The 13,248-nt window shown below is 42.9% G+C and overlaps 3 protein-coding genes across 6 annotated transcripts in view; 1 reads left to right on the top strand and 2 right to left on the bottom strand.

The window, feature by feature from the left end:
• LOC128617181 (uncharacterized) overlaps positions 1 to 1,810 on the bottom strand; it is a 62,698-nt gene extending 60,888 nt beyond the window's left edge. For 2 of the 3 annotated variants that reach the window (XR_008387531.1, XM_053640221.1), the window contains exon 1: positions 117 to 1,810. Coding sequence is in view for 2 of the 3 variants with exons in the window: in XM_053640221.1 (XP_053496196.1) it covers positions 117 to 174 (58 nt within the window). In the remaining variant the exon portion in view is untranslated. The remainder of the gene's footprint in view (positions 1 to 116) is intronic. The other variant, XM_053640220.1, reaches the window with a different exon arrangement.
• A 431-nt stretch (positions 1,811 to 2,241) lies between these two features.
• LOC128616885 (7-methylguanosine phosphate-specific 5'-nucleotidase) lies at positions 2,242 to 5,884 on the top strand. 2 transcript variants are annotated; one of them, XM_053639738.1, is made up of 9 exons: positions 2,242 to 2,609; positions 3,142 to 3,240; positions 3,342 to 3,411; positions 3,580 to 3,626; positions 3,719 to 3,804; positions 3,938 to 4,027; positions 4,115 to 4,277; positions 4,407 to 4,601; positions 4,691 to 5,884. In XM_053639738.1, exons 1-9 carry the CDS (start codon positions 2,589 to 2,591, stop codon positions 4,817 to 4,819), a joined length of 900 nt encoding a protein of 299 aa, XP_053495713.1. In that variant the 5' UTR covers positions 2,242 to 2,588; the 3' UTR covers positions 4,820 to 5,884. The 2 variants fall into 2 exon arrangements, with proteins under 2 accessions (XP_053495713.1, XP_053495712.1); XM_053639737.1 differs by lacking the exon at positions 2,242 to 2,609 and having other exon boundaries at positions 2,742 to 3,240; positions 4,691 to 5,806.
• A 37-nt stretch (positions 5,885 to 5,921) lies between these two features.
• Positions 5,922 to 12,246, bottom strand: fkbp10b (FKBP prolyl isomerase 10b). Its single transcript, XM_053639736.1, has 10 exons — positions 11,865 to 12,246; positions 9,525 to 9,670; positions 9,197 to 9,386; positions 8,807 to 8,952; positions 8,352 to 8,541; positions 7,866 to 8,011; positions 7,514 to 7,703; positions 7,229 to 7,371; positions 6,868 to 7,031; positions 5,922 to 6,500 (listed from the first exon to the last, which is right to left on the bottom strand). Exons 1-10 carry the CDS (start codon positions 12,059 to 12,061, stop codon positions 6,312 to 6,314), a joined length of 1,701 nt encoding a protein of 566 aa, XP_053495711.1. The 5' UTR covers positions 12,062 to 12,246; the 3' UTR covers positions 5,922 to 6,311.
• Between the last annotated feature and the right edge of the window lie 1,002 nt (positions 12,247 to 13,248).

The raw sequence follows: 13,248 nt of genomic DNA, 5'->3' as shown, positions 1-13,248 counted from the left end.
CAGGTAGAGAAACCCATCCTCCTCACATAAATAACATCCTATACTGTCCTTTTAGCTCCATATAACTCAAAGTGAAGTCACAGTGCACTAACAAGCAGAATAATGCTGTATATTACCGTCACAGATGACCATCAACAGCAACAGATAAAAACAACGCATCAGATCAGTCTCCATGTTTCCGTACAAAGAGAACAACTTTAACTCTCACTTTAACTTTTCAGATCACGTGGTACAACCTGCTCTGTGGGAACCGCCTCTGTTAATATCTACCAAGCATATTTTATAAAAGTTTCTATATGTTTTATAATGTTTTATAATCTCTTTTTTGTTTTGGAAAACTGACTAAATTTTAAAGCATCTTAAAATCCCTATTTAGCTGTGTGAAATGGTACATTCTTCATATGGTTTGTAGAACTGTATTGTGCACCTGACGTCTACAATACAACATTTAAATTGATATTTTAATTAAGTTCTATTTCAATTCGATTCAGTGAATTATGAATTAATTAAATCTTTTTTTTTTATTTTTTTTTAATGGACAGACATAAAAAAAAAGATGTGCATTTTGATCAGGCGAATTTCATAGATAACTAAAGGGTCCTTCAAACGCGGATTTACTCGCTTTATTTACACTTTCTGTGTTTTTCTGTGACAAAAACAAACAAAAAAAACCAAAACAAAACACAAAAAAACATTGATTTTTCATCTCTGCAAACGAGTATAGTTCTGAACTTCAAAAATGATGAGTTATCGCTAGCAGTTTGGTTAATCCGCGCTAATTTATTTAGCCAGTAAGGGAATTGTATTGTCGGAATGCGGGTGGAACACAAACTGTTTAATTGTGGCATGTTTTAGGGAAAAGGCTCCATTTTGGGTGTGAAAGTGGTTTAAGAGCCACATATAAGTGCCATATGTAAGCCTGTAGGCTGTAATCATTTACATTAAAACAAAAAAGGGTTGACATATTTCACTTTATATGTAAAGAATCTACAATATATGAAAGTTCCAATTTTTGAATTAAATGATGGGAAAATTTTTACTTTTCGCATTTTACTTTCATCGTTGGGTGAATTCAGTCTATTCAGTCTCAGCCAGGAGGACTTTAATTTTAAATAAAAGGAAACATGAGTGAACCAGTTCCATTGGCAGCCATACATGCCCATTCCATAACACCACCTCCACCATGTGTGACAGATGAGCACTTCCTTTCCTTCTTCATACTCTTCTCTTCCATCATTCTGGTACAAGTTAATCCTAACCCTAACCCTTGCATCAGAACTGGTCAGGCTTTTCTAGAGGGTTTCTTTATTTTAAAAGCAAAGTCTATCTAAATCTGGCCTTTCTGTTCTTGAGTGTTTCCAGTGGGATGCGTCTGTATTTACGCTCATGAAGGCGTCTCTTGATTGTAGACTTTGACAACAATACGCCTACCTCCTCCAGAGTGTTCTTGACTTGGCTAGATGTTGTGAAGGGGTTTTTCTTCACCAAGGAAAGATTTCTGCGATCATCCACTTTAGTTGTCTTCCCTGGTCTTCCAGTCCTTCTGGTGTTGCTGAGCTTGCTAGTGCATTTCTTCTTTTTACGAATGTACCAAATTGTGTATTGTGTTTATTGTATTTGTTTCATAGACACAATAAGTAAGTCGTCATCCGTACCTTCATGACCATTTTTAGACAACTGTGGGGGAACGGGAGGGAAATAAGACAGGACTGATTGAATTCTAATGCACAAATTTAACTCCCTTAAGTAGATAATGCCTCAGAAAATATTTTTTCATACATAAACATGTTTCTCTGTTATTTTATGAATGATCATGTCTTTGTAGCTTTTTTGTTGTCTTTAATGTTATGTAAGGATTCAGAAAACAGTTCTTGCTTTGGAATCCTAATTGAAATAAAGACCTGTATTCATTATAAGAAACCTAAATACAACAACAACAATAATAATAATAATAATAATCTTTATTTATGTAGCACCTTTCATACAACAAGTACATCATACAATATACACACTTTTGTATAATATGTACTGTGTCAGGTGGCAGTAGGGGAAGACTTAACCAATAAGCGAGGTAAGCGGCCTCTTAGGACCCCAGGGAATTGGGGCCCCATCAAATACCAAGAAGCCTATATAAATCATATATAACATATTCATTTTCTGTCATATTTTGTTTGGTCAGGATATCACCATTAAAGTTTTAACGTTAAGTCTACACGAATGCGCCCCCCATCATGTTTTAGAGTGGACCGTTCCATTAATACTGCGCATGCGCGAGCATTTACGCTTTATTAATAACGAGAAATGAAATTAAAGCTCTTATTGAGTATCTGCTTATATAACTGTACTGTACGCCTGAATTTTAATTCGCAACAATTTTTAGACAGGTGCAAAAGAAGACAACTTTTTTCTTCTTTTGATTAGGCGAAATTCACGGCCACCTAAAGGGTCCTTTTGAATCCGGTTTTGGTCACTTTATTTACACATCCAGCTTATTATTAAATTCTGCCTCATTATTAATGTTCCTGTGAGGTGAATAAAATAAATAAATAAATAAACAGTAATTTTCATCTTTACGAACGCGCATAGCTATGAACATCTTGTTGAAAATGGTAAGAGTCGTCGCTAGCTGTTTGGGAAAATGTGCGTTTTCCCTCCCGTATTCCGGATGACAGTTACAGGCTAGTAGTTTAGGGGCGGGGCTTGTCGGTATACGGGCGGAACAAGAAAAAAGTACATTAATGATGTGTATTTGGCGGGAAAGCCGCCATTTTGAATGTGTAAATGTTGGACTGTAAATTTTAATAATAATTCTTATACCTTTTTCATTTAATTATTACGTTTGTTTATATATATATTTATTTATTTATTTACTTACTTATTTATTCACTTATTTTGATGTCCATTAGGGTTTTCTGGTTTTGGGGAAATGTATGATATAAATGAAACTAGTTATTTTATTTGACCTGAGGTGTAGTTTATTGTAATTTGTTGTAGTTTGTAGTCGTTATTAAGTGTAATAAAGCTCGGCGTCGGGAGCGGTGTGTGAAAGCGGATGTAAAACTGATCTTTATTACAGTAAAGATCCGCCCGTGTGGTTATAATAAAATGGGTTTAATAGAGTTAAAGGGTGTTCTTTTGCAGATTCCGGAGCTGAAGCACGCTTCGGTGCGTATGAGAGACGGAGGACGAGTGGAGACCATCATCGAACACATGCGGAGAGAAGGACCTAATGCACTGCAGGTACACACACGTGTCCATGTGGGTTTCCTCAGGGTTCTCCGGTTTCCTCCGAGAACGTGTGATGTGAACGTGTGTGTGTGTGTCTGTGTGTGAGTGTGTAGGTGATTTCTGACTTTGACATGACGCTCACCAGATTTGCTCACAACGGGACACGCTGCCCTACCTCATACGGTGAGTACACACACACACACTCGGCATTAATCCTAGCGCTTTAACCCTGGGGCGTTTATTCTTTCCAAAATGACGACGCACAGGAAGGACCGCCTCTTCACAGGAACGCTTGCTGATTGGTTGAAATGACGTGACGTGATTTTAATACGTTGTGTTTTTCCTCCTCAGGTATTCTACACAGCAGCGCTGTCATTAGCGAGGACTGTAAAGCCAAGGTAACCATAACAACCGTCTGTGTTCATGAGGACTGAAAGAAATTAAAAAACGGCAGATTGAAGTGGTATTTTATTATTTTATTTTCACACAGATGTCGGATTTGTTTGATCTTTATTACCCTGTTGAGATCAACAACTCGATGTCGGTGGAGGAGAAAATCCCTCACATGGAGGAATGGTCAGAGATCACACCATCATTAACACCATCTTCATTCAGAATTATTATTGTTTTATCTTTTATTCATTCATTGTTAGAATTGTGACGGAGAAATTTGCGAAAAAACTGAAAAGTGTGTGTGTGTGTGTGTTAGGTGGACGCGAGCTCACGATTTGCTCATCAAAGAGCGAATCAGGAAAGACCAGCTGGTTCAGGCTGTAAGAGACTCCGGCGCCATGTTGAGGTCATTACCCACAATGCATCGTGTTTCACATACTTCAGTTCAGTATGTGTGTGTTATCATGCTGAATGCTGTGTGTGTGTGTGTTAGAGAGGGGTACAAGTCTTTCTTTGACGTGCTGTGGTGGAACTCCGTTCCTCTGCTGATCTTCTCAGCCGGAGTCGGAGATATTTTAGAAGAAGTGATCACCGAACACGGGGTCTTCCACCCGAACGTGCGCGTCTTCTCCAACTACATGGACTTCGACCAACACGTAATCACTCTCCAGCTCTGATTTATGCCGCGACTGACTTGTGTGTGTTACTGAGTATCACTTTCTCCCACACCGTTGAGTTGAGTTGAGTAGTGTGTGTGTGTGTGTGTGTGTGTGTGTGTGTGTCAGGGTGTTGTGCGTGCATTTAAGGGCGATGTGATCCACACGTTTAATAAAAGAGAGGGCGCTCTACAGAACACACAGCAGTTTGTACACGATCGCAGCAACGTGCTGCTGCTGGGAGATTCGCTGGGAGACCTGGACATGGCCGACGGCGTGCAGGGCCTCCGCAACATCCTGCGCATCGGCTACCTCAACGACAAGGTGACACGCCCACAAACGCTGAAACTCGACATGACTGAATCACGTGTTTATAACTGTAACACGAATCGTTTATATTTTAACGTGTGAAGGTCGAGGAGAGGAGGGAGGCGTACGTCAGGTCTTACGACATCGTGCTGGAGAAGGACGAGACGCTGGACGTCCCAAACGCGATACTTAATTACATCACAGCGGAGAAACGAGACCACACGCCCGTCTGAAAGGTCACCCAGCCAATGGGAAACCATCATCCCAGCCAGCGGCCAATCAGGATTAAGCTGGGGTTCGGATCATCTGTAATAACGTGTCTTTTATTATTTTTTCCCCCTCAGATTTTATATTATTTTTTATACATTTTTATAAATTGGGTGAGTTTCTCATATCTAAACATTTGAGATATTTTCACTTGTACATTAAAACGTCCATCTCCACTCTACGCTGTAATCTCGTACAGGAGATAAACTCGTATGTTATTCACAACGGAACATAGAAAACATATTAAAATGTTTAAACTGAGGAAATGGACCGTTTTAAGGGGAAAATAAGGTCACTTTGAGTTTGATGGCCGTAACACGTCTCAAAAAGTCGGGACTGGGACAACGCAAGGCTCTTTTTATACTCAATCACGTTTCTGACCTGTCGCCAGTTTACCTCCAGCTGTTTCTTTCCAGTAGCACTTTACTTTTCCGGCCTTTTGTTGCCTCCCATTTGTGTAACGTAAATTATAAGAGAATTAAAAAGTGTTTTTGACCTTGGATACACTAAAACATGGACCAACTGAATAATTTGCGCACAAAAAAAAGAATTCTGTACCTTTTTTCAGCTGTACTTTTATTTTATTTAAATCTCATTTTAAGAACTTGCATATTGTCTTCTTTTTTATTTTGTCTGAAGAATCAGAAGCAAGTGAATGTAAAAGATGTGGCAGTGTTCTTGTTTTCCATCAATTCAGATAGTTAGCAGACAGCGCCCCCTGCCAGGTGAACTGCAACTACAGTAACTTAAGTAAGTCAGGGGTTCCCAAACTTTTCCAGGGCAAGGCCCCCCAAATGGCATTAACATTTGACCGAGGCCCCCCTTTTGCAAGATGTCTTTAAAAGCTATTAAAAATATAGACTTCTGAATATATCCCCATTTTTTTTATTAATAATTACATCTTACAGCTTTACATTACACTACATTAGGAATTGATTGTGTGTGTGTGTCGTTGAGAGTGAGAATCATGTACTTATTTTTCACACCAAATTGTTGAGGCCTCCCTGGCGGCCCCCACTTTAAAAATCATTGAAGTAAAAGACCAAAATTAGAACAAAAATTCATCTGTTTATTTATTTATTGAACTTGTTTTGCAACAGAAACCTGCACAGTTTATACAAAGGAACATTTCCCAGTTCACACCAAACAGCTTTAGTACAAAATGGAAAATAAAATAATAATAAAATAACGTCTGTCACATCTTTCCATGTGTACGGAATGGAGAACGAAGGCCACATTATTTTCTTGTTTACAAAATACAAATAATACATTAAAAAAAAAAACAGTGCAAGTACACTTTAGATGCGCTGATATTTTTTGTTTTTAGAAAAAAAGACAAAATCCTGATTGGTTTTCGTCTCCGAGAGGAATTGGTTTAATGCACACGTGTGTGTGTGTGTGTGTGTGTGTGTGTGAATAGAATTTCTGGCTGTATTTATAACCCAGAGACTCTCTCTCTCACAGCTCTTCGTGCAGAGCTTTCTCAGCGTCTTCCTCCGCTTTGAGTTTCAGCTCGTCGGCCGTAATCCGTCCGTCCCCGTTCCTGTCCTGGTTTTTAAACATGTCTCCGATGACGCTCTCGGGATCCCGAGCTGGTTTCAGGCGACCTTTACCCTCTGCCACTTGACGCTTGATGAACTCTGAGAACTGGAGAGGAAATGAGATGGAAGTATTAGATGTTCAATTTGGAGATATTCAGGACTTAACGTGTCTTCAGCGTTTTCGAACACCACTATATGCAGCTAAAGAAACATAAAGCCCACCACGAGGAACGCTGTTTTACTGTTATCAAAGTAAAAGAAGTTCATCGAGCAGTACGAGATTCAATCATCACCATGTGACAGTAAAACCGTTAAATATTTAATCATCAACATGTTAATACACGCAGCTAGCCCCGCCCCTTCTGCTCGCTTTTAACTCTGAACATGTTATTATATGGACTAGAAGCTTAAAACAGTATTATATATAGAAAACAGAGTGTGTGTGTGTGCGTGTGTGTGAGTGAGAGAGAGACCTCCTCCAGTGGAACTTCTTTATCCTGATTTATGTCCAAAGCATTGAAAATCGCCCCGGGCGTCTCGTCCAGCCAAACAAACAGGTAACCTTCAGGAACGCCTTTCTGTATGGAGACGAGCTCGAGCTCGAAGCGCAGCACAGCGCTGCCTGGAACACTTCCCGCTGAGACCGAGAGAGAGAGAGAGAGAGGGAAATGACGGTGTGTGTTTATCAATCAGAGACGTTTACCTGGATGTTACGGCTGTGACGATACAGGGGTGAATCATGAACATTACGACACCACGGTAAACATGGTATTCAATCTTTTACATTGTTTACGTCGTGTGTTCAAGTGTCTCTCTGTCTTTCATACATCTCACCTCCTTTCTCTCCATGTCCCAGGTGCGGCGGGATGACGATGGTCCTCCTCTCACCCACACACATCCCTCTCAGACCTTCATCCAGACCGTCGATCACTTTATCTCCTCCTAACAGCACGTCCTGAGGAACGCTGTAATCACGCCTGCTCCACACACACACACACACATCTTCAAGTCGTTAATACTCCACACGGATTTAAATATATAAGTACAGATAGAGGACCGGGGGGGGGATGTTGGGGGGGTTAAAAGGTAGATAAATAGGCGTGTTCTAGTGGAACTCACGACGTGAAGAGCAGTGTACCATCCATCAGCGTGCAGTTGTAGTGATACTGGATGTAGTCGTTAACTTGGCTGGTCTCGTTACACACCTCGGGTCTGAAGGTCACGTCCACCTGTACCGAGTCTTTCGGGTTGTGGAAGTCGATCACGTGGATATCGAACACCAGCACGGCCGAGGCGGGGATTTCTTTACCTGGATATATATATTTATAGGAATAATCAGACGAGCTGACGCCGTACGAGGCTGGAGTGATTGACAGTCGTCCCCTCATCCCGCTGGAAACACTGATTAGAGAGCGAATGTCACGTGGTTCAGCTCTTGCGTATACAGAACGTAGCGAACATTCGAACGTACCTGCTCCTTCTTGTCCGTACGCCAGGTGAGGCGGCATGGTGATCCTCCTCCTCTCGCCCATACACACGCCCTGCAGCCCTTTATCCATGCCCGAGATCACGTAGCCCAGCCCGATGTACGTGTTGTACGTACTGTTATGCTCGTAACTAGAAAAACAGTTTGAGCAACAACGCGGGTAAGACTTCGGTCATATGGATAATTTCCCTGCAGCTGTAAAGAGTTTCTTTAGAAGCAACATCAGGAGGAATAACGTTGGAAAAAGGTCACTGTTACTGACGGGACACTGTAAATACACGGTACGAGAGCGGCCTCTAGAGGCGAGATAAAAATCATCACTGACTCATTTTGTTGTTTTATTTGAAGTGTTTTATTCGTTTTGGACGTCCAGCTTGGCTATCATCGCTCGACCTCTACTCATAACAGCGGGAATTAGAAATGAACGCGGGACGATTTCTCCAGGTTAACGAAAGGAAGCCGTGCGCTGACCTGCTGTCGAAGGCGGCTCCGTCGAGGAAGGTGCCGTTGTAGTGGTAGCGGACGTAGTCTCCCGCTATAGATTTGCGCGTACAGGGCTCGGGGATTTCCCGAACCTCCACGCTGATGTCGTCTTTAGGGTTGTGCAGGTCCACGAGCAGGATGTCGTACACCACCGTGGCGTGAGGCGGGATCTCTTTCCCTGAACAACGGACGAAACGATTATTAACCACTCGTTCGTCTCGCACAGGCGACCGCGAGATCACATTCAGCTGCGTAGTTAAAACGCAGATTTAATCGTAAACTGTAGCCTCGGAAAACGCGCGCTTTACGTTTTCCGTCTCCCAGATTAAAGTATTGGCACCCTCGATGACTGAAGATTGGTCCATGAGAAAAGCTGCTCGAGACGGTTGTGGGGTTTATTTATTTATTTCTGGGGGGGTGTGTGTGTTTTGTTTTGTTTTTACCGTATCCTTTCTCTCCGAAGGCCAGGAATGGAGGGATGACGAAGTTTCTGATCTCCCCCACACACATCCCTAACAGCCCTTCATCCAGTCCTTTAATCAACCAGCCATCTCCGATTAAATTGTCCTGCGTCTGAGAGCGATCGTAACTGAAACACACACACACACACACACACACAATCTGCTGCTAGGTATAAGGACATTTCATTTCTTTACATTTTATTTTATATGATGATGATGATGATGAGACATTTCTGATGGTGTGTACGCGTCCTATACAGAGAACAGGGCGTGTGGTTTGGGACACGCCCACAGTGGACCTATAACGACGTTTGTAATAACATAGTGGGTTTTTTTACGCCCCCGATTCCTCCTCCGTCCTCTCCCTCTCACCTGGAGTCAAACGGCGTGCCGTCTAGTAGACTTCCATTGAAGTGGAAGCGGACGAAATCGGTCCTCGTGACAGAGCGCGTGCAGTTCTGCGGCGTCTTGATCACCTGCGTCTTTACACGGTCGGCCATGTTGAAGATATCGAGTAGGACAAGATCAAACACCAGAGTCGAGTCAGCAGGAATGGTGTCACCTGAGAGAGAGAGAGAGAGAGAGAGAGAGAGTGGGATGAGGGGAAACCGAGAAACGGAAAGAAAGATAGTGAGGCAGAGTAACAAAAAGAGAAGGGTGTGTGTGTGTGTGTGTGTGTGTGTGTGTGTGTGTGTGTTACCTGCTCCCTGACTGCCATAAGCCAGGTGTGGTGGGACGGTGATCTTCCTGCGCTCGTTCACACACATTCCCACGATGCCTTTGTCCACTCCGGCAAGCTGACGTCCGTCACCGACCTTCACGAAGAACGCTGTGCCTCTGTCGTAACTGCAGTACACACACACACACACACACACACACACACACACACACAATCAGTAACCTGGTAGAAGTGTTTTATTCCGTTTATACCACAGTAACATGTTCATTATTACACAATTTTCATTTACTCATCAGTGACACTTTATACTTTTTATCAATTTACAGTTACGTTTAATGTTGTGTCACAAGTACCGTCCCCGGGGTGCAGCTGGAGCTCCTGCAGCTACGTCTGTGTGTGTGTTTTCAACACAGGAACCGAAGAACTTCTTCAGGAACCCAGGAACATTTTAAAGAATGTGTGTAACAATACATTTTTTACGTTAGCCCATGAGTTTTTTTTCTTCCAGGCACTTTTTCAGGAACTTTTCGGTCTTTGTAGGAGAGCACAGAAACATTTCTAGGGGCTCTAGAAAAGCACTTTTTCAGTAGCTTGGTGACATTTTAAGGAGCCTTGAGTGGTGTGTTTTTTTTTGTGTTTTTTTTTTTTTAAGAGTCCAGAATGTTTTCCAAAAAATTACGAACATTTTCTGACACTTTTTTTTATAAACGTTTGCTCGAATCCAGAAAACAATTTCAGATTCTGCGACACAGGAGCGCTGCCCCCGAAACCAGGAACGAAAAATCAGGTCACAAAATGGCCGCCGTGTTTAACAAAGTGTACTTTTTTTAAAATCACCTTTTACTCGTCATTTCGCTTTCTGTGAGTTTGCCTTTTATGGAGTTTTGTGGGCGGGTACCACGAATACGCTCATTTACAGCTCATTGGCTGCAACAACACACTTGAGTAGAACTTATAGCCTACATCTGGAGTTTTTAAGTTTGGTTTGGCCACGAAGACGCTCCTTTCCACACGACTTTAATAGAAGATGAATAAATAAAGCGCGAGGTTTGTGTAGAAGCAGGAACGTGTACAGGAACTGTGGGAGTGGGGTTCTGCGATGCAGGAATTGTAGGAGTGGGGTTCTACGATGCAGGAACTGTGGGAGTGGGGTTCTACGATGCAGGAATTGTAGGAGTGGGGTTCTGCGATGCAGGAACTGTGGGAGTGGGGTTCTACGATGCAGGAACTGTGGGAGTGGGGTTCTGCGATGCAGGAATTGTAGGAGTGGGGTTCTACGATGCAGGAACTGTGGGAGTGGGGTTCTACGATGCAGGAATTGTAGGAGTGGGGTTCTGCGATGCAGGAACTGTGGGAGTGGGGTTCTACGATGCAGGAACTGTAGGAGTGGGGTTCTGCGATGCAGGAACTGTGGGAGTGGGGTTCTACGATGCAGGAACTGTGGGAGTGGGGTTCTACGATGCAGGAATTGTAGGAGTGGGGTCCTACGATGCAGGAACTGTAGGAGTGGGGTTCTACGATGCAGGAACTGTGGGAGTGGGGTTCTACGATGCAGGAACTGTAGGAGTGGGGTTCTACGATGCAGGAACTATAGGAGTGGGGTTCTACGATGCAGGAATTGTAGGAGTGGGGTTCTGCGATGCAGGAACTGTAGGAGTGGGGTTCTACGATGCAGGAATTGTAGGAGTGGGGTTCTGCGATGCAGGAACTGTAGGAGTGGGGTTCTACGATGCAGGAATTGTAGGAGTGGGGTTCTGCGATGCAGGAACTGTAGGAGTGGGGTTCTACGATGCAGGAACTGTAGGAGTGGGGTTCTACGATGCAGGAACTGTAGGAGTGGGGTTCTACGATGCAGGAATTGTAGGAGTGGGGTTCTGCGATGCAGGAACTGTGGGAGTGGGGTTCTACGATGCAGGAATTGTAGGAATGGGGTTCTACGATGCAGGAACTATAGGAGTGGGGTTCTACGATGCAGGAATTGTAGGAGTGGGGTTCTACGATGCAGGAACTATAGGAGTGGGGTTCTACGATGCAGGAATTGTAGGAGTGGGGTTCTGCGATGCAGGAACTGTAGGAGTGGGGTTCTACGATGCAGGAACTGTGGGAGTGGGGTTCTGCGATGCAGGAACTATGGGAGTGGGGTTCTGCGATGGTTCTGGAGGTTGAATTGCACTGTAGGCCACGACATGCTGACCCTGAGCTACACAAACTGCTCATGAAGTCACGAGGACAGGAAATTTACATGGAGAATAAATATTTATATCTCTTCCTCTCCATCCCTGGTCTGATCTGCTGCATCATTACTGCACGTGCGGGTGTATATTTATGCAAATTAACGCAAATGTATGGATGGATATTCACCTGGAGTCGAACTGTTTCCCGTCAGTAAACGTGGCGTTGTAGTGATACCTCACCAGGTCTCCTCTCTTCACCTCTCTGATGCAGCGCTTCGGCCGTGAGTACGGGTCCACGCGCACATCCTCCACCGGCCCCGGGCTGCACGAGCCGCACGCCCACAGCGCGAGCACCGCACTCAGGATCAGCCTCGAGCGGGACATGACGGAGCAAACAAGCGAGAAAGAACCGGGCTAACACTCACACACTCTCTCACACACTCTCACACACACGCTCTCACTCTCTCACACTCTCTCACACACTCCTGAAGTCACTCTGCACATCTGTCCATGTGTGAGTAGTGAGAAAGCAGAGATTTTTCTCCAACTTGGTTGCCAGATATATAAAATCCCCCTTTCCCTAAAGCAACTCCACTTCCGGTGTCAGGGTTCAGCTCGGGCTCGTGACGCTGTTTCCAGTCGCTTGATCTACAAACATGTTTAGAGAGAGACCCTCGTAACAAGCTCCTCCTCTTTTTTGTTTATTCTCACGTTTTTATGAACGCATATTGAAGAACGTCGTATTCCCGATAAAGACGGATTCGGTGCGGTGATATTTCGAAAACGTTACGGAGAACCGCATATAAGAGCTGGAACAAACACGCACGACGTTTACGCCGTCCATCCGCGTCCGTGCGTTCCTCGACGGCGAGTCTAACACGAAAACACGCCGGAACGTTTATTAACTACGGGGTTTTCAACGTTAATTAAAGAGAAGAACTCGAGACTCGGGTACGTCCGTGCCGCCCCGACCGATCACGATCACGACAGTCACGGCTTTGGGGGTCTCCGGAAATTCATAATGTCCGTTTGGTGTCGGAAAAGTTTGAGAATCCCTGATTTACTGTGAAATAACTCGTTAGAGATTATAGAATTAAATGAGGGGGGAAAAAAAGACGACGCTGAATTACTTCATATCGTTATTTATAACCCATGTACGAGTTGCACAAAACATTTACTGTGTCATGAATTTCCGAGTCGAACACAGACTCTGTAATAAATTAGTTTAAATAGTGCACTGTAAATGTCGAATACGTCTAGAATTGTACGCCGCTTTGGATAAAAGCATCTGCTAAATGAATAAATGTAAAGTCTAAGTCTAACACATTTTTATATATATATATATATATATAAATATATATATATATATATATATAAATATATATATATATATATATATAAATATATATATATATAAATACAAATATATATATATAAATATATATATAAATACAAATATACAAATATATATATATATATATATATATATATATATATATATATATATATATATATATATATATAACTTGTCAATCAACATGAGGAGACTGAGTTTTTTTTATACTTTCATT

The sequence above is a fragment of the Ictalurus furcatus genome, chromosome 13 (genome assembly GCF_023375685.1).
Source record: "Ictalurus furcatus strain D&B chromosome 13, Billie_1.0, whole genome shotgun sequence".
Classification (NCBI taxonomy): domain Eukaryota; kingdom Metazoa; phylum Chordata; class Actinopteri; order Siluriformes; family Ictaluridae; genus Ictalurus; species Ictalurus furcatus.
Note: the sequence above shows the minus strand (reverse complement) of the source record. Positions and strands in the feature narration are given on the sequence as shown.